This window comes from Branchiostoma floridae, chromosome 16, assembly GCF_000003815.2.
Source record: "Branchiostoma floridae strain S238N-H82 chromosome 16, Bfl_VNyyK, whole genome shotgun sequence".
Classification (NCBI taxonomy): Eukaryota; Metazoa; Chordata; class Leptocardii; order Amphioxiformes; family Branchiostomatidae; genus Branchiostoma; species Branchiostoma floridae.
The window spans coordinates 16156221-16183593 of NC_049994.1; the positions used below are offsets into that span (position 1 = coordinate 16156221).

General features: G+C 40.8%; 2 protein-coding genes across 5 annotated transcripts in view; one reads left to right on the top strand and one right to left on the bottom strand.

The window, feature by feature from the left end:
• The first annotated feature begins 169 nt into the window (after nt 1-169).
• Nucleotides 170-7362, top strand: LOC118403849 (cilia- and flagella-associated protein 410-like). 4 transcript variants are annotated; one of them, XM_035802709.1, is made up of 9 exons: nt 170-372; nt 849-867; nt 1078-1124; nt 1638-1746; nt 2938-3058; nt 3578-3673; nt 3827-3902; nt 5364-5457; nt 5939-7362. In XM_035802709.1, the coding sequence occupies exons 1-9, from the start codon at nt 293-295 to the stop codon at nt 6041-6043; spliced, it is 747 nt and encodes a 248-aa protein (XP_035658602.1). In that variant the 5' UTR covers nt 170-292; the 3' UTR covers nt 6044-7362. The 4 variants fall into 4 exon arrangements, with proteins under 4 accessions (XP_035658602.1, XP_035658601.1, XP_035658600.1 ...); XM_035802708.1 differs by lacking the exon at nt 3827-3902 and adding an exon at nt 4129-4204; XM_035802707.1 differs by lacking the exon at nt 3827-3902 and adding an exon at nt 4278-4353 and having other exon boundaries at nt 171-372.
• Nucleotides 7363-8927: 1565 nt separating this feature from the next.
• The window catches only part of LOC118432841 (methionine--tRNA ligase, cytoplasmic-like), a 35458-nt gene continuing 17012 nt past the window's right edge, over nt 8928-27373 (bottom strand). The window contains 19 exon segments of the mRNA XM_035844461.1: nt 8928-9097; nt 11168-11260; nt 11746-11844; nt 12225-12408; nt 13153-13257; nt 13666-13797; nt 14953-15032; nt 15835-15968; nt 17720-17837; nt 18941-19036; nt 19710-19840; nt 19843-19879; nt 20897-20971; nt 22097-22208; nt 22815-22904; nt 23169-23372; nt 24130-24246; nt 24705-24814; nt 25098-25169. Of these exon segments, the coding sequence (XP_035700354.1) occupies nt 8930-9097; nt 11168-11260; nt 11746-11844; nt 12225-12408; nt 13153-13257; nt 13666-13797; nt 14953-15032; nt 15835-15968; nt 17720-17837; nt 18941-19036; nt 19710-19840; nt 19843-19879; nt 20897-20971; nt 22097-22208; nt 22815-22904; nt 23169-23372; nt 24130-24246; nt 24705-24814; nt 25098-25169 (2157 nt within the window). The 3' untranslated portion in view covers nt 8928-8929.

Genomic DNA, 27373 nt, shown 5'->3' on the forward strand with positions numbered 1-27373 from the left:
AGTTTTCATCTATCTAAAACAGCATTCTTAGTAATTTTTACAAAATCAATTTTATCTTACAATATTTTCGTATTCAGTTCTTGATGATTCAACTATATTATATTCTCTTGACGGTTTGTTATCGTTTGTTATATACTTTTGAATATTACAATAGATTATGACAAATGTCATGCTAGTTTCAGCTTGTACAACAACCTGTTGCGGAAGTAGGGTAACATCAAAGGCGAAAGATTCTCACTTCGTGTTGTTGTAACCTTTCCATTCTAGTTTACCAGGAAGAACTCAAGACGACATGGTGAAGCTCACTGCTAAACTGGTGCTTGCCCGGGCCAGGGCGGCAGACTTAGAGAGCGTGAAAAAGTTAAACTGTTGGTAAGTTCATCATCATCTCTCATCATCTGTTATTCTTCATTTTTCTTCCCCATCTATGATCTTGTTTAGTGGTTGCACAGAATCAGATGTTCTTGACTCCTTACCTCCATCTTTCCCAGTCTTCCCTAGCTAGCTCTAGGGATGTCTTCTCAGTGCTGTTTCACTACACACATCCCGGATGATTTAAGACTTATAAAATAGGATAGTTAAGACATTGTTATCTCGATGCTCTGATGGTCTAACGACCGTCTTGACTCTTTCCTTACTCTCAATCTCGAATTGGTGGGATACTGAAGAAGACTACGAAAGAAAACCGATCCACATATCAAGACTCCAGCAAATGTTGTTGCGCCAGTGCTGTATGTAATTATGTCATATATGCTTTTTGTTAAAAAAATACAAAATATTACAAATGCAAGTACTAGTTTTTAACTCTTTCTTCTGTTTTCTTGCATGTTCTATGTATGATGCTGTAGGGGCAGTGAGCTGACTGATGTAAGTAGTTTCCAAACTTGTGTTCTGTATTCTTGATTCACAAACTTATGTTTCTTATCATAAAAAAATAAAATAAGTACTTTAAATCAACATAATTGTTGATATGACTGCACAATATCATGGAAGGTCATCTATGTTGGTAGCAAACATAGTACAATGTATTGCACAATGTTAAGTGAATCACTTGTCTGTTTATTTTTTAATTCACAGGTGTCAGTTTTTCGTCAGATGCCCAACATCGAAGTTATAAGTTTGAGGTAGGTTTTCTCTACTCTTGAACTAGTTGAGCTCAGATAGAAAAGCTTATCTCAATTCCATTGGTCGTGACAGAGAAGGAACATATACTGTAAATGCATTTAAGTTCGCGGGGATTTAATTTCGCGGTAGCGAGAAAAGGGACTTTTCGCGGTGGATTTAATTTCGCGGTAACACCATAGACTGCAGTCTAATACCACAATAGAAAAATATTCGCGGTGGTTTTAAGTTCGCGGTGAAGTGGTCCCCGCGAAAACCGCGAACATTAATCCACCGCGAACATTTCTGCATTTACAGTATAGTACATGTACCAGGGAAAGTCCCCTTGATCCTTTCAACAATCTTCAGAGACGGGGCTAGACTAACACATGTATGGTCATCTTGACAATACCTTCCCAGACACAGTAGATATTGTCCCACTGCCCTTATGGCTTCTACTAATAAAAGGCCTTTGGACCTTTGGTCTTTACCAGTAACCTTTCTGATATCTTCATTATCTGTTCTTACTTTGTCAGTGTGAACAACATAACGACGTTACAAGACTTCAGATTCTGCCAGAACCTGCAGGAGCTGTACGTACGTAAGAACTGCATCGCTGAGCTGTCGGAAATCTGCTACCTCAAGGTGAGACTGGGCAGGGTTGGACAAGTTTTCTAAAATTCACTTGTCCTATTGGGCAAGCACATAAAAAATTTACTTGCCCGAACCAATTTTTCCCTTGCCCAAAATTCAAATGTCACTGTTAGTATCATGCTTTTTCCCTTCCAGGAATTCTTGACCATTGCTTGATGTCATGACTGTAAAAAGTAACAAGTATATCAAAATTGCACCCAATCAATGAAAAAATCTTACTTGCCCGATCGGGCAAGTGGGGTAGGTCATACACTTGCCCGAATAGCACTTTCACTTGCCCTGGACAATAGGGCTAGTGTACTTGTCCAACACTGCTGGGAAGGAGTGTATTTAGCTCCAAGTCTTATTTCTTCTACTCTAGGACAGGACCCTATGAGACAAGAAAAATCCATACATTTAAAAAAAAAAATTGGGTCCTCTCAACTTTGCATGAACAACAGGGCTGTCTCCAGGACCCATCCCTCAGTCCCGGGACAGAAATCTGACATAATCTGACATATGAACATAATGCAGGGCTTTAGCCAGCTCGAAATTTTTTTCCGTCAGCCAATTACAATTGTCGCGAAAACCGCAAAAATTAATTAGAAGGACTGAACTGAGACCTTGAAAAACGGGTTTTAATGAGATTATCGTATGCAAAAGGGCGCCGACACACATTGTCAACAATCATAACAATAGCAAGACAAACAGTGTGTGGCTTTTACGGCCGTGGACGGCGTTCCCAAGCCGCCTGTAGCTTCCACCAAGGATTTTTGTCCGTCAAGGTTGACGGATTGGTTTTAAAATTTTTTCCGTCAGACGCAGCAAATTTCCGTCAATTGACGGAAAAACGGACGCTGGCTAGACCCCTGACATAATGACATGAAACTGTTGAAAATCTATTTTCATAAGCTAAAATGACAGGTATTATTTAACAATGAGTGGGACAGAAAAAATTTAAAGCTGGAGACAGCCCTGATTAACACCAAATTATTTTGAAGTTGCTATCTTATGACCAAACTGTTTCTTGATTTGTAATGGCTTTGATGAATTGAAGATTAGGGTAGCAGTTAAGCTGTCTATTTAGCTTCTAACTAGGCTTGCTCATATGTGTAAGCAGATCAAACATATATTATGCTGACAAATGCAATGCTCTTTATATGCATGTAATTACATAAACTATGTATCACAATTTTTCTCCAGAGCCTGCCAAAGTTACGGGTGCTGTGGTTGGCTGACAACCCCTGTGAAACAGCTGACAAAGACAAGTATAAGATGACAGTACTGAAAACTCTGCCAAATCTTCAAAAGCTGGACAATACAAGTAAGTGTGTCATTGGCAGAAAATCTGGCTCTACACTGCAGCTTGCAATTATACTAACTCTGCAATACTGTACAGTTATGTTTGGCTTTGAGGCAATGTACTGGTATATGTAATTTGAAACATTTACAACAATGTTGCCTTTTCTGATAGCTCAGATCAGGTAAGAACAAAATCTGTCCTGGTGTGGGTGATTAAGTCCTGTCTTATTGAGCTTTTAATCACTCACAGAATACAGAATTGGTATACATACCTTATACCTTGAGGGCTAGTTGAGGTGGTCTACTGGTTAGATGAAACAAGGATAGTCTGCTTTTTTGTGAACTATCAGTCCAGTGTTCGATAGCTTGTAACTCTACAAAACTGGTGAAGTTCTGCTAAGCATTTGTCATGGAAGTAGAATAAAGTTTTTTCACAGCTTGTTCTAAAATGTAACACTCTAAAAATCTTGTGTGTTACGTTTTGAGTCAGTTTACCAGTTCAAACAAACAAACACTAACACTGCCTTTTCCTGATCCCCAGTTGTAACCCCAGAAGATGTGAACAGGGCCATTGAGGCAGGGGAGGACCTGAAACTCCCAGAGAAGGAGAAGGAGGTCCTGTTAGAGAACGGAGGAGGCAGATCCTCCAGCCCTGCTGACCAGGACTCTGACCCACAGCAGTCAGCCATCGCTGTCACACTGGAGGAGACAAAGTAAGGTGGTCTGTGTGTACGATAATTGATAGGGGTGTGTACTATATAGGGGTGGGTAACAGTAGAGAACAGGGGAGGCAGATCCTCCAGCCCTGCTGACCAGGACTCTGACCCACAGCAGTCAGCCATCGCTGTCACGCTAGAGGAGACAAAGTAAGGTGGTCTGTGTGTACGATAATTGATAGGGGTGTGTACTATATAGGGGTGGGTACCGGTAGAGAATGGAGGAGGAAGATCCTCCAGCCCTGCTGACCAGGACTCTGACCCACAGCAGTCAGCCATCGCTGTTACACTAGAGGAGACAAAGTAAGGTGGTTTGTGTGTACGACAATTGATAGGGGTATGTACTAGGGGTGGGTACTGGTAGAGAACGGGGGAGGCAGATCCTCCAGCCCTGCTGACCAGGACTCTGACCCACAGCAGTCAGCCATCGCTGTTACACTGGAGGAGACAAAGTAAGGTGGTTTGTGTGTACGATAATTGATAGGGGTGTGTACTAGGGGTGGGTACCAGTAGAGAACGGAGGAGGCAGATCCTCCAGCCCTGCTGACCAGGACTCTGACCCACAGCAGTCAGCCATCGCTGTCACACTGGAGGAGACAAAGTAAGATGGTTTGTGTGTATGATAATTGATAGGGGTGTGTACTATATAGGGGTGGGTACCGGTAGAGAATGGAGGAGGCAGATCCTCCAGCCCTGCTGACCAGGACTCTGACCCACAGCAGTCAGCCATCGCTGTTACACTAGAGGAGACAAAGTAAGGTGGTTTGTGTGTACGATAATTGATAGGGGTGTGTACTATATAGGGGTGGGTAACAGTAGAGAACGGTGGAGGCAGATCCTCCAGCCCTGCTGACCAGGACTCTGACCCACAGCAGTCAGCCATCGCTGTCACGCTAGAGGAGACAAAGTAAGGTGGTCTGTGTGTAGGAGAGGGCTATGTATGTATGTATGTACATGTACATGTATATATCTATGTATGTATGTAATGCAAAAACACCAGGTGATGCTTGTAACATTTTACTAACAATGTTTTTTATTCACTGTAGATTAGTGGATACCAACAAAGTTGTTTATCCACAACCAAGGAGTAACACAGAATAAAGAGACTCTTTTTACACAACCAGTGCTTTATTCTCACCAACGTGTTTGGTGACTTGTTTACGTGTATTCAGTGACGTACCAACCTGATGAAACTGTTCACGGAAGGAGTAACACAACAGGCAACATTTCGGTGACCGCCTGTCATTTTCCTCAGTAGTCTCAGTACCTACATGGCATAAAATAGTATCAAAGCTGACCATAGAGAGTCCATCAGCAACCAGGTGCCTATAATGGACTCCTTAGCCAGCTATTAGTGATTATTACTATCTCATACCACTGGTAAATCTGCCTGGAGATTAATTCCTCGGGGCAATTCTGACTGGTTCCCTTTTCACTGCAGCGATAGGCAAACAAATATGGCCCCAAATAAAAAGTATTGTCACACATACACAACACAACATCTGTGTGACAATACTTTATCACCGTTTGGGACTGAATTGTGTTATGTATGTAACCTCAGTTGGGCATGATCATGCAATAAATGTTAATCAATCCATCTCATCCTTATAGTAAAATCCGAGAGCAGCTGGGCTTGAAGCCACTCCCTGCAGAGAAGTACACACCGATCCAGACTAGAGCTGTCCCTTCTACTAGTAAACACAGGGTAAGTAGACCAAAAAAGCTGTTACTCAAGCAACTGAATATAATTTTGGAAACAGTCAGAAGTTTCAGACACCATCCAATATCTTTTCTTAGCGACACCTCCAGTGTTTGAGTAACTGCTTTTTGGCATATCTTATTACCTGGATGTCTAACTTTTAATGACATAAAGGGTAAGTAGTCTGTTGATATTTAAAGACAATTCAATGTGTATAACTAGATAAGAGCTTCTTCAATGTCACCTAGAATGAACTGGCAGAACAAGTTAATTCATATTGTATTTTATTCTAGTGATGTCCAAAAGTAAATTTCTGTCATTTCTACAACTTATCCAGTTTGATTGGTATGGTAAATTTTAAACTTCTCCCTACCACATTGTATGTAACATCAGACTGAAGCAACAGAGAATTGGTAACCAAACATGTACTAGTTATCTTTTTAGTTAGTGAGCTTTAAGTTAACTTTAATATACCATGTATTCACAGAATGCCAACATCCTAAGTGCTGTTCTGGCCCTGGTGAAGGAGCTAGACCATGAGAGCCTAGAGACTGTCCAACATGCAGTCAAACACAGACTGGACTCATTCTAGAGCACAAGGACATGAAAGTAAACTTAAAGATAAGGTGTAGATAATAAGATCATGATGGTTCTGAAAAGGCTTGTCTTGTACATTTTCTGTCAGCTGTACCTTCAGTGGAGGGAAAGTTGTTGCCATATCCAGCCAAATCAAGAATACAAACTGTGCTATCATAATGAGATTATACCTCATTGACTCGACCTTGTACAGGGAGAGTACAATATGCAGTATTCCTGGGAATCGCTAGATGGTGCACACATACAAAGAAAAGCAAAAAAAAAGCATGATGGGACCTCACGTGATGACGCCCCTTCCCAATCATCATTATAATAACCTAATAGAGATACATAGTGTTTTTGTTATATCTAAATGATACTTGCCAAAACATTAACTTCTACTAGATGATCCATGTTACCTGAATTCTTGAAAGTATGCCCACCTCACTGTTGGTTTAACAGTGTCATTCATTGTTGAATGTGCAAATAGGTCCAAATACTATTCTCAAGAGATGGCTGCCAAAGATACTATATATCAAAGTAGTGAAGACATTATATTTTGTACTGTCAGGGGAAAGTTGGTATGTTCAAAGACATACAGCAAATAGGAATCTGATATAAGTAGACACAAGCCACATTAAATGCTGTGTAATTGTAATAGGTGACCAGGATGTTTGTAAGTCGTTTTTCTGATAATGTATAAGTCGGAAACAAAAATACTTTGCACATGTATATACACGAGTGAGTACATGTACCTACCATATCTGACAGATATGTAAACAAATGTGGGCCACTTCAATGGCTGTGATAATATTGTGAGACATGCTGACACATCTATAAATTGTTTTTCTTTATTTTGGAGAAAGTTCTCCTGTGGAACAATTTGTGAAGATTATTTTTTAAATTCTGACATGGTTGATTGGTCTAATGCTTCTATAGGGCAATGATTTTTGTTTCATTTCTAGAGAAGATCATAGCCTTAAGTCACCTGTGGTGTGAGATGTGGAATAAGTAAGAACTTATAGCAGCTATATGCTAAGGTTACATGTAGGTGTGACAGGTTAGTTAGTGTAATATGGCCAGCTTACGTTGCATGCCTGTGTAGATGATGTATGTAATGCTGAAGACTGTTATATACTGAACGTAAACAGATTTCTAAGTTTGTGTACTGTACTTGCAAGATGAAACTAAAGTTAGTCTGTTTAGCATTGTAAATCAATGGGCTTAGACTCAGCTGTGTAAGACTAATAAGACTCTTCTCAATGTTTGCCATATTTATACATACCTGTTGAAGTTGCTGTGTCAAGAAAATACAGTAATGCTTTTTGTTACTAAGTTGTTGGTGTTTTGTCATGCATTCGTCTATCACAATCAAGAAACAAGTACTAGTAGTCAGAAGACATTTGTAACAGGCCTGCAATTCTTAGCAGTAAGTATGGATACACTACTGTAACTGTGATCATAGATTTTCTTACAACCATTAGATATCAAACCTAGAAGTCCTGCTGCAGTGCCATGGGAAGCTGCTAGGAAGCCCACATACAAACTTGACCTTTGTTTCATCAACACCTACCCACATATATTAGATTTCCATCCACTACTTCTCAAGTAATGCTAATCGCATGAAAAAAAACAAACTATTTCATGCATACTCACACACACACACACACAAACAGACTCAAAGACATACTTTAAAACCTTGGGAAAAGTAAAGACATAAATGACTGCTTTCAGATCATGTCCTTTCCACAACCTTTAACAATACCCATTTCAAATCATAAACCATAATTTGACCCCTCATAAAAATTACACATAAACATTCTTATCTACTTGTACTGAATGTCACATTATTTTGGAATTCTATTTTGTGTTTCAACATTTCATCTAACAGTATATATATTGTGATTCAAACAGTAAAATGATCATTAACATTCTTTTTCAATGTATTAGACAGACTATGATTTCTCGTGTTTTTCCTTGACTGGTCATCATTACATAATAACAATACAATACACAGGACTTGTACACTACAAGTGTTTGCCTTGTAACCTAATCTCCAAGCAGATCTTGTGTGGCATAAGATAGTAACATAAGCTGGGGAAGGAGTTTAGCCATCAGAGGGGTTAACTCGCGGTGGAATAAAACTCCTCTGCCGGCTAAACTCCTTCCCCAGCTTATGTTACTGCCTTAAACCACTGCAAGATCTGCTTGGAGATAACTTGTAACCCACTTCTAACTCAGCATTATCTTCTTATACTTGTAACTGCATTTTAAATTTTTTTATTCAATATTTCAACATACATTTCTTGCTTGTTGACGGCTTTAGGAAAAGGAAAGAAAGGGAAATCTTTCTTACAGACTAAAACATTACTGTGCAAAGTACTGCCTGCATGTACATGTATATGACTTTTGTTTAACAGGTTTTAGTCAATAGCCTCTATTAGTATTAATATGTTGAAAAGTCATGACTATTACTGAGACCTGCTCCTTTGTATCACTCTGGAGGCAGCTTGAAAAACAACAGATCATAAGTTGAAACCTTAACGACAACCACAATTTCTGAACAAAAATGTGACGAAAAGATCATTTCATACCGTTTGGAGGCATGAAGAACATTCATGGAAAAATTTAAACAGTCATGCACTTGGCAGATTCACATTCTAAGGTTACCGTATTTCTTTCACATTTTCCTTTGTTCTCTGGTAGTTTAAGGTGAGGACATAAAGAAAGCAGAGGGCAAGGAGGAAAAGTTGAACTTTGCTCCATAAACCTGAGTGCATCGGACATGTACCTGGTCCTCAGACTTTGTTTTCATTATATTTTTAGAGTCAAGCACTCTTTTTTTAAATGCAGGATTCAACAGATTGAATTGCTCTGTCCCTTGGGAAGGATTCTGCAAAAGTTATTTTTTGCCCTTTTTGTTCTTCTTGCCCTTCCCACCGATAATTTCGGCAGGGTTCTCCCCCTTAGCTGCAGCGAGCTGCTGCTTTAGAGCGAGTAACTTCTGTACCTCCGCGTCGACAAGCTTCTTCTCCGCCTTGTCTGTCTTCAGCTGACGTACAGTGTCTCCCTACCGGGGCAGGAAACAACATTTAGTGTCATTAACTTTGTAACGTTACCATCTTTAAAATTCAATTGGTAAGAGAAGGAAATTAATGTGTTATGAACACATAATAAGGTCAAATAGACTGTTCAAAGTTATCCTTCAGTTCAAGAAACAGCGAATGGAGCCAGGTAAAAGGGAAGGCAGAAGAAAAATGGGGGGAAAGAGCTTTTTAGCATCGCTGACACAGGACCAAATGGGATGGAGGAAGCTGAGTCACAGCGCCACCATGCAGTGCCCCCATGACCCAGGACTACTGGGTTAATACCCCCCTCACATTATATACGATCTTCGGACGTTCTTCGCGATCGCAGGAAGGTCGGCTGATTTTAAGATCTTAAGATGGTCTTGCGTATTTTTCGCCTCAAAACTGTCCCCCTCACATATAAGCGAGGTTCGTGAGATCGACGGTGAATAAATCTATGATAATAAACCTCCCATGACCTCTTGCACGCGGACAAGGTAACACAAAACGTTCCTCAAAAAAGGCAAGAGATCAATAAATGTTGCTTATTTTGTTGTCGTAATCTTTTTAACCAATGAATGGAATGCGCGGGCATAATAGAAATGACGCAAGAAAAGAAAGTGTGTCACAAAGCCAGCCTACATACTGCCACAGCGGCCACAATGTTAGAATTACCCTCACATTCCCAGAAATTGAATATTTGTAAACAAACGGAAGTCGGGCGAATGTCGCCCGAACGTTGCCCAACTGACGGGCGTTCCCCATCCGATTTGCGTTCGATGATTAATAACTATGTCTTTGCTCGCCTATCGGTCTTCAATCGTTGGATTGACGCAAGACTATTGACCGATACCCTTCCAAGGTACACACGATTTGTACGCACAATCTGCGACTCGGTAACGAGCTGTGCGATTTTGGAGATTTCTTTCGACTAGTCGCATATGTTAAGAACATGTTTCGCTGCACCGCGACCGTCGTAAGACTCCTGAAAACTGCCGGCGATCCGTAAAAATCGCAAGAAGATCGTGAGAACACCGGACGTCTTACTCACGAAAATGTCATTCAGAGTTCGTAAACTAGTCTTCCGATCGAATCACGCCTATTGTGAGGGGGGTATAAGGGACCAAGATCAAGATCATTAATTCAGAAGTGAAATTCATACCAATACATACAAGTCCTGGTAATGAATATAACTGTCACATTTATTACTGAGTAATGTTTATCCTAAAATTGTCTTTGGAATCATAAAAAAGCAGGTGATCTCAAGCAAGTTTAGATCACTGACACAACAGTGTATGTACAATGAACAGTGGACAACGCTTCAATTGACTGCATCCTAAGGACTGCAACGCTTTCCAATAGCATGCATGTCAGGTATAGCGATACTGAAAGCAAAGATTTGAACTCCAGAGGCAGGGCCGCTAACCACTGGACTACACTCTTGCTTCATGCACTTTTGATAAGTTTTGACAAGTTTTTGGCACCCTACTGTTGGACCTACCTGTTTCTGTACTTCAGCTGTGAGCATGCATGTCGGGTGAGCCACACAGCCAAGATACGGACTCACAGCTTCTTAGTCTACAGGCAGGGTTGCTAACCTCTGGTCTATGCTTGCTACACACACTTTGGAACCTTACTGTTTTTTATTTATTAGGAAATGTGAAAAGTACATTACACAGACTCTCAGGCAGCATTGTTGGACATACATGTACCCTACTTTTGGAACTACCTGTTTCTGTACTTTGTGCCAGGGCAGTTTGTCTCAATGATATTTACCAGTCCTATCTCCGAAGTACCTGAAACTTATGTTACAATTTAAGACTTTATATCCGTACACAAATTAAAGCGCTTAGTAATTTCCAGAACGGAAGTGTGACTTAGGTTTTGGGTCATTACACTTGAGAAGGATCAGAGGACTGATCGAAAGCTTGTTGGTAAGCGCTTTAATTTGTGTACGGATACAAAGAAAGTCTTAAATTGTAACATAATGTTGACTACCGTCACAGATGAACTTACATTCAAGTACCTGAAACTTACATGAGAAGACTTTACAAACATATCGTTGAACGTACCTGTTTTTGTACTTCAGCTGTGAGCCTGTCCACCTCAGCCTGGTCCACTTTAACAGGTGCAGCATTCTGCACAGGTGGGGCAGCAGTCTTACTCTGCAGGGAGAGGACAGGACAAGGAGTCTGAGATATCATTACATTCTTTGCATCCAAGAGTAGAGTGTCACCAACATACCAATTTATATATTAGCTCCTTTGTTCTTTTTTTAAAGCAAATATCAAGCAATATGAAAACAGACAGCTGTGAAAAAACTTGAATTTGGTCGTTTTCAATCTCTGAAACTGTGTGTACAGCTACAAGCGTGTAGACTTTATCTCAAAGATAATTCTGTTTTCACGTTGATCTTCTGTAGTACTGTTAGTAGTTTTTTAAACCCAAGTATTGACAAATTTAGCTTTGCTATTCTCAAATAAAGTTCTTTTTGATCAAGTAGCAATTTCATTTCTTATCATCTTTTTTTCTTTACAATCCTATAGCTTCTCAAGTTGGCATCCAATGATGCTTTTTTAAGGTGAATAGATGTCATTTCAATCCTGTTAAAAAATCACCAAGAAAATTTCTCTTCACTTTTCACACCTACCTTCTTGTCTTTTTCCTGTCTCTCCATCTGTGTGCCAGCAAATTTCTTCTTCAGTTCAGCCATAGTGGAGGCCTCTATCTTCTGGAACAGTGGGCTGGGCTGCAGGAGAGAAGACAGAACTTTTCATCGATTTTCTTATGTGAAAAGTGGTCTTCTTTAAACTATAGGACTGTACAGGTGCAAGTTAAAACATTTGATGAATAAATCACACAATAACATGCGTGAAATTTCACAGTTCAGCAGTACTTATTTCATACCTCTACAAAAGACACCATTCCAGAAATATCTAGACAGTTGTTCATTTCCTTTCTCGTTTACAGTCATAGTTTAAACCACTGACAGTATAAGAAGCTCTTGGTTTACAACTGACAACTATAATATTATGAATTTCTAAATATGGAAAAAAATTATTTACAAGGGGAACAAATAAATTCTAGGGTATGGCTATGCCTAAAACGTGTACATTTCACATTTGATACCTTTCCAATCTTGTGTCCGGCTTGTAGTTGACACACAAATGTGTCTGTGAGGATGTTGACCTCAGCGGGGGCCTGTAGCTGTTGCTGGATGGTGTGACTGGTAGCAGGCATGTACGGCTGAACCATCACTGACAGGAGACAGGCCACGTTAGCGGCCAAACCGATCACAGTTCCTGCTCGCGCTCTGAAGGGAAAAACATACACACACAACCGTAAGTGTAAGTGTTCGCAGTGTGGAAGCTTGTTGCTGGATGGTGTGACTAGTAGCAGGCATGTGCGGCAGGACCATCATAGACAGCAGACAGGCCATGTTAGCGGCCAGACCGATCACTGTCCCTGCTCGTGCTCTGAAGGGAAAAACATACAACTGTAAGTTTCAAAGTGTTTGCAGTGTGGGGGCCTGTAGCTGTTGCTGAATAGTGTTACTAGTGGCAGGCATGTACGGCTGCACCATCACTGACAGAAGACAGGCCACAGTTCCTGCTCGTGCTCTGTGGGGAAGGAATATTCCAGTTTGTGAGAGGAATAAAAGAGTATACCAAACACTATTCCACAACCATTTATCAACAGCATCACTACTGTAGTTACCCATGACTATGACCCAGGGTTGTAGTTACAACACACACACAAACAGATAGAGACACACTCACATGCAAATACACACACACAGATACTCATACAGACACACAAACATACAATACAGACACACAAACACTCTTACAAACAATCACAGACACACACATACACATACACACACCACACATACACATACACACACCACACATACACACACGCACACACACAAAGAACAGACAAACACACACACATACAGGGACAAACTCACACACACACACACACACACAGACACACATGCACACAAACAAACAAACACACACACACTCACGCACACACACAGAGTTGTACTTACTTCTCGCCCGGGTTGCCCTTGACCAGTACCCAGGGTTTCTGTCCCTGGATGTACTGGTTACCCAGACGAGAGATGTTCAGGATTCGTACCAAACCCTCCCTCAGTCTGAAAAACAACAGCGGAAACCATTATTTTGACTGGTAAAATGATTGAAGACAAACCAAAGCAATATCTCAATCCTATTTTGATTACTCAGTTGTTTACTCAGGAACACAAAGACAGAAATGTTAGGCTAAGCATAAAAGTTCACCTGATATGGTATATCGTAAGGAAAGAGTTCAAAAACATGTCAAAGACATGTATTTTTTCCAACACATTTGGGATGGACTCTGTAACTAGTCCTTCCACCTCCTATTAACTGAGAAGATCAGAAGACTGATCTAAAATTCCATGAGTGACTGTGAGCCCAGTTTCTTTGTGTTGGAAAACAGTTCTATTTTCAAAATACTGAAAGTTGAACTCTCCTACAAAGATAGAAACATTAAAAGATCTTCAAATAGTTTTTACACCAACCTGACTTTCTCCAGACACTGTATGAAGGCCTGCAGTTCCCTGTTGACCTGAGCTAACAGCTGTCCGTCATCTTCTGTCACATCTACAGCTGGTATCACGCCTTGGAAGAAGTTACTCACAAACATCAGGGCCCTGCAGAGAAATACAAGTCAAAGTCAAAGTCCTTTCTGCGCCTGATGGCCCATCTCCATTTCAGTAGCCCTTGGGCCACACAACTTTGTGCAATCACTACACACAACAGCTGGCTAGTCCACTGGTAGTGATGTGTGTTCAGCTTCCATTCTCTTTCCCAAATGCTGAGTGCTAAGCAGAGAAAGCAGCATGTACATGTACCATTTTCAAAGTATTTGATGATATCACTTAGCCGGGGATCAAACTCACGACCTACCAAATGATAGGCGAACACTCTACCCACTCGGCAAATGCACTCGGTGCAGGGAAATACAGAGTGATACAAATGCTTTCTATCTCCTCCGTTCAATTGAAGATAGCAGACTTCACCCCTTTACCCAATATACCATAGAGCTGTAGACAAAAATAGCAGCACTGAGGATGTATGGCAATGCTGTGTTGCATACTTTGGGAATTCTGATTCTAAACAAATATTGGTACTCATAAGAGACACATACTGTAATTCCTGATTTTTTCACTGTACTGTTATGTTCACGGTTTTCACTGTGAACACTGTAACGTGAACTTATCATTACTGATAACAAATAATATAAGAGACTTTTTCATGTCCACATGCAGGAAACGTGAACATTTAGTTCCGAGAACAAGTTAAATTTCTCAGACCGTGAAAATTTGGTACCGAGAAGACAAAGTGAATTACAGTACAAAGATAGACAAGCCAAGAGTGTCTTCAACATTTTAGCAGGTCTTTGGTATGACCTAGCAAGCAGGGCTATACCCTACAACCTAGTAAGCACTCTACGCCAGTTTCCTCACTACTAAGCAATCCTGACTGTCCCAGTAGGGCTCGTGGTTAACTATGTCCCGATGTCCCGGGGCCACTAAAATTTAGGCCGGGACAACTGAAAAATCTTTTTGGGACACTTTTGGGACAATAGGAAAATAATCAACGAATCAACATCAGAATGTCCGATCTCCCCGCGGCCCGCGGTTGTCAGGCGTGCGTACTCTGACTTACAGTTGTTGTAATACATAATTTCTGAAAATAGGGTTGGGACAGTCCATCCTCACTTCGGGACAGTTGAAATTCATTTTTGGGACAATGCTGGGACAGTAGGGAAAAAAGTCAATTTTGAGGCCTGCCCAGTAGCTCACCTATTGACGAAGTTGCCCAGGTTGTTGAGAAGCTCGCTGTTGTTCTTGGTCATGAAGTCTTCCCAACTGAAGGTGCTGTCCTGTGGTAGGAGGTAAAAATAAGGTTGGGTTCTTTTTTTTAATTTTTTTTTTATTGGGTTTTCAAATAAACAAAGATAAAGAAGAGTTGGGGGACCATCCAACAAAATGACAGCAAAAATAACAAAAGTGATTTCAATATAGCCATAACAATAATGAACTTAGATTCAAAAAATAATATGAGAACTTAAAACTGTAACAGTAATGAACTTGGATTCAACAGTGATATAACAGATCTCAAACCATAACAATGATGAACTTAGATTCAAAGTAATATAACTGAGATCTCAAACCATAACAATAATGAACTTAGATTCAAAAGTAATATAACTGAGTTCTCAAACCATAACAATAATGTCTATGAACTTAGATCTAAAAAAAATAATAATATAACTGAGATATCAAACCATAACAGTAATGAGCTTAGCTTAACAACCAATATGACTTTTTCTTCATATCTGTACATCCCCCCTGGAAGAGTTACAGGGAGGGAAGGCAAATCAGCACCAAGGCCAGATGGGTCCTTTCCTTGGTTCTGAAAGTGTTGTGATTGTTGCCTTATAATGTAAGGGAAATCGTGCTCTTTCAAATGACATTTGAAATTCAACTGTATGTTCAGCAGAAAAAAGTTAAAAATTGGATTTTCAACATGGCCGCCTTCAAATCTGGAAACTACTTCCTAATGTAAACTGACCAGTGGCTACATTCAACAGGGCTTAATGAACTCTACATTGTATAGAAGCAGCACAATTCTATAGCCTTTTTCCTACAAGAAATCATCAGATAACACGAGAAACTTTGTACCTGACTCTCTGGTCGGACAAACAGCAGGTAGAACCTGTAGATGTCTGCAGGTATCCCAGTGTCCTTTGCATTGTTACCAAACACGCCCACGCCGCGACTCTTGGAGAACTTCCCATCTTCGTAGTTCAGGTACTCTGGAATATTACAGGAGAAACATGTCATGAAAATACTTGTGACAGTTTCTACTACATCTCCTGCTCAAAGATTAAATTTATTCACTTACCTGTACAATTACAACAATGTACTGTCCCTTTTACTACCACACAAGGCAAGTTTATGCATTCAAGTTCAGACACTCAATTTGTATAGTCTTCATTTTATTTCTGTTATTACCTCCATGAAATGTCATGGAGGTTATATTTTACCCAGCGTTTGTCTGTCTGTGTGTCTGTGTGTTTGTAAACAAGATAACTCAAGAACGGTTGGATGGATTGGTTTCATACTTGGTGTGTTGGTAGGGTGTGATGAAAGCTGGAAATGATTAGATTTTGGGCCCCCTAGCGGCTTTCCTTGGTACTGCAGCTCAACTTCCGGGTTTGCTATCTCGGTGTTCTGAGCATGCTATGGTCACGATTTTGGGGTGTTAGATAGCTCTTGTGCTCAGAAAGAAATGACATAAGTTTGAGCCCCCTAGCGTCCGGTTTGGGATAGCAGGGGCATTTTTGTCAAAAACTTCTGAAGACGATAACTCAAGAAGGGAATAACGGATTTTTATGATTTTTTATATGCAGGTACCTTAGATAATGTTGTACAAGATAAAATACTAATTATGCAAAATAGGAGTACATTTGCATAATTAATGAGAATATTCTATCATAGCAGTTTTTTCAATGTATCTCTTGTCCCGGACGTGATATGGTCGTGAAATTTGGGTGGTAGATAGCTTTAAGCGTCATGACAAAGTGGGGCAAGTTTCAGTCCCCTAACAATTAATTGTAGAACTGCAGGGGCATTTTTGTCAAGACACTCCAAAGAGGATAACTGCAGAAAGGAACGACGGATTGCCTGCATTTTAGGTATGCAGGTAGCTTGGGCAAAGATGTTCATAATGATATGCATTTTATACAAATGAGGACTTAATTTGCATAATTAATGAGTAAATTGTATAATTCCATTGTTTGCAATAACTGGACTTCGATAAATGTAACACTTGTTAATTATAATCAGTGGAACATATGCAGATATCAAATATGCAAATGATGAACTTATTTGCATAATTTATGCAAAAATTGCAAACCAACTTAATGATTAATGATCTGAATTGGGAATTTTACTTGTGACATGTTTACTGTACGTTTGTCAATGATGAACAACACCATGCATTAATCATGTTAATATTAAGTCATTTGCATGAAATTAACAAAAGCTCTAAATACTCATGGAGGTATGAGGTTGCCGAACTCTAGTTTCTTTAATTTCTTTATGAAAAAAATACCACAAAAGACAAGACCATAGCATGTACAGAACAAACAACATAAAAAAGACAGTAAGTAGCTGAGTAAGTTCTGCTGCAGTACCAAGAAAAATGGCTATATAGCCAGAAATCAACTTTGACCTTCATTCTGTCAATCCACTAAATACAAGTATCATGATCAAAATCAATCAATAACTTCTTGAGTTATTCTATCCTATATATGCTGAAGCACAGACACATACACAACATGAATGAATGAATGAATGAATGGTTTATTAAAAAATGTAACCTCGCAGCCAGAGGCTGAATTATGTATACGGTACAGGCGTGGCAAAATAGCATGTCTCAACTTATCATACACTTTAAAACTTTAAGACAATAAAATCGACTATTCCCACCGTTATCATCAGTTGTTAAGGAGGCGGACTAAATAACATCTCCTCATGGAGGTAATAAAGAATATATAATTACCAGTAGCCTGTAGATGGTTGACAAGTGTGTAGTTATCCTCAGCACCCAGCAGACTACAGGGGAACACCACGCTGTGGAAAGGAACGTTGTCCTTCGCCATGAAGTTGTACAACGTCACCTGTGATGAACACATCAAGGTAGAATATGAAGTTTTTAACTTTCATCCAACAGTAAGAAAAATCCCTCACCATACAAACTGCACAGTCCCATCAGCTTTCATTGATTTACAAGAGTGAGTAGTGTGCTTGTCATGCATTCAATAAGTTTGAGTTCAATCCATGGCCAAGTAATTTCTGCAGTATGGGTTCATCAGGTAACTATTTCTGCAGTATGGGTTCATCAGGGAACTATTTCTGCAGTATGAATTCATCAGGGCACTATTTCTGCTGTATGGGTTCATCAGGATAGCTATTTCTGCAGTATGGGTTCATCGGGTAACTATTTCTGCAGTATGGGTTCATCAGGTTAACTTAGTTACCATACAAACTGTCCAGTCCCATTGGGTTTCAATGACCACTTGCAATGGCCAAGTGAGTTTTCATTTTTCCTTTGATAGGTTACATCTAAGTTCGATTGCCTGCCATGTCATACCAAAGACTTTACAAAAGGTACACAGTGCTTTCTGCTTAGGACTCAGCATTTGTGGACTAGCCCCCTGCTATAGCTGTGTGGCCCAGGGCTATTGAAACTGAACTGAACTCGAAACAACATAAGAAAGCAGAGTCAGGGGTGGGGTGATAGTCTGTACAAGGAGTGAATATGGTAATTTATATTCAAGTTTTACTCTATTATAGTAGAAGCCATTTAATTGCACAATGGATAAACGCAAACCTCTGTTAACTGCACAAAATACCATGGTGGTGCGGTCCAGTTTAATAACTTCGCTTTGTTCCACCATTTGAATAATTGCATGAAATGCACTCTGGCAAATGGCGTGCGCAATTAAGCAGCTTCTACTGTAGTCTGTTTTCATCTTGTTATTGTTGGGCCGACTACTCACTCTTTGCAGCCAGGGGCTGAATTGCGAGGGTCTGGAGCGAGCTGCCATTCGGCTCAATACGACCTCAATACGACCTCAATACAACCTCAATACGACCTCAATAGGACCTGAATGCGACCTCAATACGACTTCAATACGACCTCAATACGACTGTTGCTTGCTTCAATTTTGTCTCAACATATCTGAGAACAATTCAATAAGATAACTTGATGTGGTCTCACCTGTTGTGGATTCTTCCACCACTTCTCCCACTGGTCGGTGTAGTTAGCCGTTATAGACAGGTAGCCAATGGGAGCGTCAAACCACACGTAGAAAACCTAGAAAGACATTATGCATACAATATACTTTTAGCTGATGTTCTTGTTCAATCTTCATATCTACATGTACATGTATCTCTTTCTCTCTATATCTGTAAGTACAAAATTCCTTCTACCTTTTCATTTAACCTCTTTAATTTTTATTTTCCAGCCTTGTCATTCATTTAGTCACTCACATTTTGCAATAATATAGCAATTCTCTTTCTCCTCCTCTCTCCCCTTCTTTTCCTCTTCTCTCTCTCTTTCCCTCTCATCCCTGTAGTTCACTTACCTTTTCCGTGAACCCCTCCAGAGGCACTGGAGTTCCCCATTTCATGTCACTCATTCTTTCACCCTCTCCCTCCTTCCTTCTTTCACTCACTCATTCCATTTCTCTCTCCTCTTCCATTCCATACCTTTTCCATAAACCCCTCCAGAGGCACAGGAGTTCCCCACTTCATGTCACTTCTCACTCACTCACTCACTCCCTCCACTTCTCTAATTTTTCCCTCTCCCCCTCCATTCCATACCTTTTCCATGAACCCCTCTAAAGGCATGGAAGTTCCCCACCTCAGTTCACACAATACTCACTCACTCAATCATTTACTCCATTTCTATTCCCCTTTAACTCTGACTTTCTAATATTCTTTCCCTCCCTCTCTCTCTATATATATATCCCTGAGGTTTGTCTTACCTTTTCCGTAAACCCCTCAAGAGGCACAGGAGTTCCCCACTTCAGGTCACGCGTGATGCAGCGGGGCTTCAGCCCATCCCTCACCCACGACCTTGTGATGACCTTGGCATTGTTGGACCAGTCGTCCGTCGGGTAGATGGTGTGAGATAAGCTGACAGGGCGGGCTCCAACTGGGCAAACAGGGAGGATTGAACCATCGTTATCGTTATCGGGAGGGCCAACTACTCTCTCTTCACAGACAGAGGCTGAATACTGAGGAGCTTACAATCACACAGTACCCATTACCATGGTACTGAAAATTCTGAAATATTCTATGAAGCAGACATAGAGATATTGGTTTCATGCATGAGAGAGGTGAGGTAAACTACAAAACAACCCGACACACTTTTGAGTATATCAAAGAATGTTTATATCTCACAAACAATAGTGTGAACAAGAGTTCAGAGACCTCATACCTACACGAAAATTCAGTTTTTTTGTAAATTTCCTGTTTTATATTGTCTAATTGATTATGCAAATATCACTGTAGTAAGCGAAAATCTATTTTAAATGATGGCCTTCTCTACAAAGAAGTCGACCCGCAGATAGCAAGTCAACCCGCAGGTAGCAAGTCAGCCCGCAGGTAGCAAGTCAACCCTGCCGCCAGCAAGTCAACCCTGCAGCAAGCAAGTCAACCCCGCATTAAGCAAGTCAACCCCGCAGCAAGCAAGTCAACCCCGCAGCAAGCAAGTCAACCCCGCAGCAAGCAAGTCAACCCCGCATTAAGCAAGTCAACCCCGCAGCAAGCAAGTCAACCCCGCAGCAAGCAAGTCAACCCCACAGCAAGCAAGTCAACCCCGCAGCCAGCAAGTCAACCCCGCAGCAAGCAAGTCAACCCCGCAGCAAGCAAGTCAACCCTTCAGCAAGCAAGTCAACCCCGCAGCCAGCAAGTCAACCCTGCAGCAAGTAAGTCAACCCCGCAGCAAGCAAGTCAACCCCGCAGTAAGCAAGTCAACCCCGCCGCCAGCAAGTCAACCCTGCAGCAAGTAAGTCTACCCTGCAGCCAGCAAGTCAACCCCACAGCAAGCAAGTCAACCCCGCAGTAAGCAAGTCAACCCTGCAGCAAGCAAGTCAACCCTGCAGCAAGTAAGTCAACCCTGCAGCCAGCAAGTTGCTTCCTGATTTTCTGCAAAAAATTCAAGTCTCACCTTGGGCAGGTCCAGAAAGAGATGTTCTGATGTCTGCACCACTGGCGTCTTACTGCATAGCTTACATCTGGGTTTCTGTGGACAATAGAACAGACACAACTTGAATGTAAATTCATCTGTGACGGTAGTTAACATAATGATACAATTTTAAGACTTTTTATCCGTACACAAAACAAGCTTTCGATCAGTCCTCTGATCCTTCTCAAGCTGTAATGACCCAAAACCTAAGTCAGTAAAGGGTCAAAGGTACTTGGTAGTCGGTATCGGCCCCCGTCTCGGTTAAGGTCATTACAACTTGAGAGGGATCAGAGGACTGATCGAAAGCTTGTTGGTAAGCGCTTTATTTTGTGTACGGATAAAAAGTCCTAAAATTGAATCAGAACAGGCACAAGACACAACTCATAGCCCTGCAGTTTGCATATGTGTCTTACTTATATTACAATACGATGACATGCCTCTTTATTTGGGAACAACAGTGGGACTTGGGATACTCTACTAGTGCACTAGCACTTGCCATCGTGTAGTCCATGTTACAACTTATAGACCATGGTGGAAGCATACTACAATTTGTACAAACAAACAGTTGTGTATGGATCACTACCAAAAGTCTCTACAAAAGTGAAACAGCGTCGGCTGTGCCTTGCGGGGTATGTCGCTCGTGGCAACGAACCAGCTGACTCTTGTTGTGGTCCCCCGACACTAAGAGAAGGGTTGGCCACCCAAACACAACTCATTGAGGCAGAAACAGGGCTGGAAAGGCAAAGGCTTCTCTCTGCGATGAAAGACAAGCAGTTCTGAAAGACTAAACTCGTCTGTTCCACCTCACAAGAGGATGAATGATGATGATGAGCATTTGCCTTGCATTGAAATTTCATCCCTGACCAAGTTAAACTAAGGACTTTAAAAATGGTACATGAACATGCTGATTTCTTTGCATCAGTTATAACATGGCACTACAACGAAGAGACCTACACTTAAGCTATGGAGGCTCTTTAATGATACGGGACAGATCTGACTCATTCTAAGACTGAGGAGCTAATGGTTCTCCAAGCGGTTTTCCAGAAACTGCATATTCTGGAGCTAAACTAAGAAGAAAACCTATGATTTGCATATCATTTCAAGGCCTCATTTGCTGTCTGGTCACATTAAACCTGAACTGGAAGTGACCTTAACAAACAGAAGAAGAATTTTGGCACAAACCTTGAGTTCAGTTGCGTTGATGAGTTTGCCACATTTGTCACACTGGTCGCCCCTGGCGTCGTCATAGTTACACAGCGGACACGTCCCCTCGACAAACCTGTCAGCCAGGAACCTAAAAACAAACACAAACAGTTTCCATGGTTACACAGTGGACAATGTACTATCAGTATTCATTACTAGTCTCAGGCTGATAAATCACATCTAAAGTGCGATAAAAGATGAAATTGTGTAGTTCAGTATTATTTGTTTGTGTAACATTGTACATGTACCAATTTAAAACAAACATATTAGTATTACATGGTGGACATCTTTACATGCTGCATTGAAGCTTTGTCAAATTGTGTAACGTTTACTTAACAGTTTATACATATTGCTGTTGTTGCTAATCATTTTATGATACATGGATGCCACCTAACAGAACCTAGAAGCAACGCTAGTTCAACTTTATCCACTGGGTAACCTTTATCCGTTATATACGAAATCGGAGTATTCAGGGATATCAAGTTGACTGAAAGGCGAATCAGACTGAAATGCTATGAAAATATTGAAAATTGAAAGCAACAGCCATCGACTAGGACAGTCCCTAGCTCGTTTCTAAATACAACGGATATACATGTAGGTTACCATGTGGATAAAGGTAAACTACCGTTACTGCAAAACTCTCCTCCTTAATTAGTGTGATACATTGTGTGAAAATGTAAATGTTCTTAAGACCCACTTGTCACATTGTTGGCACTTGAGCTGCTCTACAGTTTCTGTCAGAAGGAAATTCCTTTTGTGGAGTCTCCAGAAAATGTCCTGGGCTATCCTGGAAAAAAAAAGACAAAAAGACTGAGTATAAAACCTGGCCTACATACTTAGATAGTTAGTCATCCATTGCCAACTACACATAGGGTAAAGAAGACAAAAATTGTTCCAGCAGCTTTTTTTGGTACATGTAACTAAGTCATGTGCAGTTGGTGCTTTACAAATGACATATAAATTACTCTGGTGTGTTACGCCGAAGGGCAGTTATACTGGCTATATAGATACAGATACAGAATGATACTCATCTTGCTGCATCTTTACTTACTCAGTCTGCTGTGGTGTAGTGGTCCTCCCAAAGAAGTCGAAGCCAATTTCGAACCACTGGTAAATCTCCGAGTGGATCTTGTTGTACTTGTCGCAGATCTGCTGCGGTGTGAGACCTTCCTCCAACGCTTTCGTCTCCGTGGCCGTGCCGTACTCGTCTGTACCGCAGATGTACAGGGTGTTCCAGTTTCGTAACCGACAGAACCTGATTGAAAAAAAAAAGGTCACTGAAGAGCTAAGTCTTCCACTGTTCGTGACAGAGAAGACCAACACTATGTACAGTATTTACAGGTTTATTGTACTGGGGACATTCCCCTAGCTCTTGCTGACAAGCACGAAGAACAGTAGACCACGGCTTAACCACTGCAACACGCACTCTACTTATTGCCACTGTGACTGTTATTTCACAGGAAATATCAAAGAGGAGAAAGAGCTTAATAGTGTTCTCATTGGTTTGTCACAGTTGATCTCATGTCATCAACTTACTTCTGACTGAAGTCAGGAGGCAATTAAGGTGTCATCACACTATACACTCAGTCATGGGACATAGTGACTATAAGCAATTACTAGTTATCAGGGCTTGAAATACTTTTTTCTGCATACCTGCACTCACTGGTGCAGGTAACATTGAAAATTACCTGCACCAGACAAATTTTATCTGCATCACTCTGAATTTAGGGAGCAGGGATCATATTAAAATTGTTCAGGAACCATTGCTATTTTTTTTTCATTTCATAGTTCATAGGTGGTAACAGTCAATGCAGTTAATAACAATCCACATACACATAGTATATTACATCATATTAGGATATTTATGTATAAAACCCAGTACATGGATCAGTGCAGGTAGACACCAGAAATACCTGCACAGCTCCAATTTTACCTGCACTATTGTGCACCTGCATAAGCAGGTGGTATTTTGAGCCCTAGTTATGCAATATAAATAAACAAACACTACCGACCTGGCAAAGACATCAGCACTGAGCACACAGCCGATGATGTTCCCCAGATGGGGCACGTTGTTCACATAGGGGAGAGCGCTGGTGATCAGGATATTCTTCTCTCCCTTCTCTGGTAAACTGAGGGGGAAAAATAGAAATTTCTTCATCAATAAACGTACTGGTTAGTTACATATTCCATCATATTAAGTATATCAAATCTGTGCCCGGAAAATAGAGTCTTACAACATCAAAATTAAGTTTTTTTAAGCCAATGTTTCAGTATGGTAAGTGGGGAGCAGTTCAAGATAACACTATTAATAGACAGACTGGACACACATTGCATAAAGGAGGCTAGTACACAAATCTACTCCAGTCATTAACCGTGATGAGGGGGGATACAAACTCAGTCATGTTTGGAACAGTTACTGCATTCTTCACACTACAACAGCAACACTTAGCTGCAGTGCAATGAAGAAACTAAATCTTTTTGCCCTGGGAAAAAAGACAGAAGGACAACTGAAACATTGGTAGGTCATTGTTTTTTGGTTGCGTATAAAGAACCTTGATACCAAGTGTTGAACCATTTGTTTACTTACATGGGATGTGTCCTTATCCGAGGCTTGGGGCTCTTGCCGTCTTTGAAAGCAGAAATAGCAGCCGTGACTTCCTCGGCACTGACAGAAAGCTCACTACTTGTTGAGCCAGCCTGAAATATAGTCAGGATAAATTACATGTACTTTATGATGTACTTGTAAGTTTGGTTCAGTTCATGTACCTATATTTGAGCATGGCCTCCATCAGTCAATACTGATTGAATGATGGTAAATCCCTTATCTTCAGCTATGGCTAAACAGTCCTATACAAGAATAGCAATCAGACCTGAACAATATCCCGCAACTTCCAACCCTCGTAAGACGGGGAACAACGGACACTAAAACTTGATTTTTAAAAAATGTACAGTCATATGAATTTGTATGATTATGACTTACCTCAGACTGTGACCTGTTGAGGGTGGACTTTACCACTGGTTTCAGGGGGAGGGGCTGGGCTGATATCGATGCCTGAAAATAGAAATATTGTTCAGGTTAGGAAACATTGCAATTATATGCATTACTAGTCATCAAAAATCAAGTTGTGTGCATCTGTTGATAGAGTTAGTACTTGTAGTAGGATTAAGCAAAATGAACTGCACATGTATGTGATATGTACATGCAAGTTACCTAGTATGTGTCAAGGGCCGCTCTGGAATTTTTAACAGCGTAGGGGCAGCTTAGAGTGGCAAAGCCACGTCACAAGTAGCGCAGGGTTGAGCATTTTGGGGGGATCTGGAGTCATCTGGCCTGAAACTATTTACATTTTATAATGCTCTGAAACATTGTTTCCTGTATTATGAGGATCCAAATAAATGATTGACCAAAATTAATGAAAAGTATAGCCAACATATCTTTTCTTTGTTAGAAAACAACAGAAGTCAAGAGCCTCATACACTGGTTGAAACACAGCATAGGCACCAAAATCACAGCATAGGGGATACAAATCACAGCATTGGGGCCACTATGTTCAACTGTACTGGCAAGAACCCTGAAGTGAATGTAATATTATTACCTCAACTGTTTGGCTTTTAATACACTGTTGCTTTGTTATAGAATGAACAAAATACCTTAACTGTCCTTAACTACCGTAATAACTGTTTAGATAGTTAAATCATTTATATACCTTCCTTTTGTTTTTGGGCAACAAATTTGTTGCTCACAAGCATACAATGTAGACATGTGGCAAGTTACTAGACAAGTACACATTATCAAATAGTCTTCATGGTATCAAAGTCCATTGTTGACTATGCAGAAGATAACTAAACATTGCTCATACTTCAAACAAAACTAGTCACATGTTGGAGCAAAGTTACTCTAGAGTAGAAGTGAACTTTGTAGCGGGAGTGGCTGACTAGGGCTTCATTTCTAGCTATAGGGTCCCAAAATGGCGGCTGCTCCTTCTACGACGGACAGACACAGAATCCTGGAGGAGCATCTCTCCTGTGTAATCTGCTTTGAGCCTTTTACAAAACCCAAGGCACTGCCTTGTCAGCACAGCTTCTGTCTGAGATGCTTGGAAAGCCAACATAAGAAATGGTTGCAGGATTGCAGAAGGATGCCACCGCAACGGCAGGAGCCATTCAGGTGTTCCATATGTCGAGAACCTGTGACTTTGACCTCTAAGGGAGTGGCAGGGCTTCCTGACAACCATCTTGTGGCCAACCTGTGCAAGGAGTTCTCCAAGAAAACTCAGGTGGGAGGACAGAAGAACAGGTGCGGATTTCACCCAACAAAAGATGTAGATCTATTTTGCCAGCAGTGCGAGATGCCAGTTTGTAGTGAATGTATCGGGGATGGCCACCCTGGGCACAACGTCACAGGTATCAAACAGGTAGCAGAACAGATAAAAGCCAACATCAGGGCACAGCTCAATAGTGGACAACAGAAGATTAAAACCTTCTCAGAATTCCTCAAAATGATGGAAGATGTACAGAAAAGGATCACAGACAACAAGACACAAGTTCAACAAGAGATAAACAAAGCTTTTGAAGAACAGTTACAGAAGTTGCAAAAACAAAGGGATGGGCTCTTGGCTACTGTGGACAAAAGTCATAATGACAACATGGCTGCTTTGGCAGGACAGAGACACATTGTGCTGACTCAGCTGACTGAACTGTCCAGGCTTTGTGATGGTTCAGAAGAGCTTATAGAACAAGAAGATCCAGTCTCTCTTTCACAGGACTTTAATCTGGCACATAAACTTGCAAAATTTGAAAACACACAAACTCCTGAGATCTGTGAAACTAAATTTTGTGCATTTGAACCAAAGAAATTCAGTGCCCCAGTAGAGTTGGGGAAGGTAATGTCAAAATCCATGTCAAACAAGCAGGCTTTGGTTCAGGCCAAAGAAACAAATACTGGACAGGTTAGAAGTACAAATGTCAGACCAATCAGGCTGGGAAAACCATGGGTGAGGAAAGTCAGCTTTGGGAGAATGGGATCAGGTAGGGCGGAATTTATGGGTCCTACTGGAGTAGCTGTCTCACAAGACAATGAGGTTTACATTGCTGATTTGGGTAACTGCAGAATCCAGGTGTTTACAATGGATTGTGTTTATATCAGAAAGTTCACAACAACTCTGCCAGGAGAAAATGATACAATGTTAACACCATATGATATTGCTGTAGATAGAAATGACAACCTGTGGGTGGTGGGTCCTGATCATGTAGTGC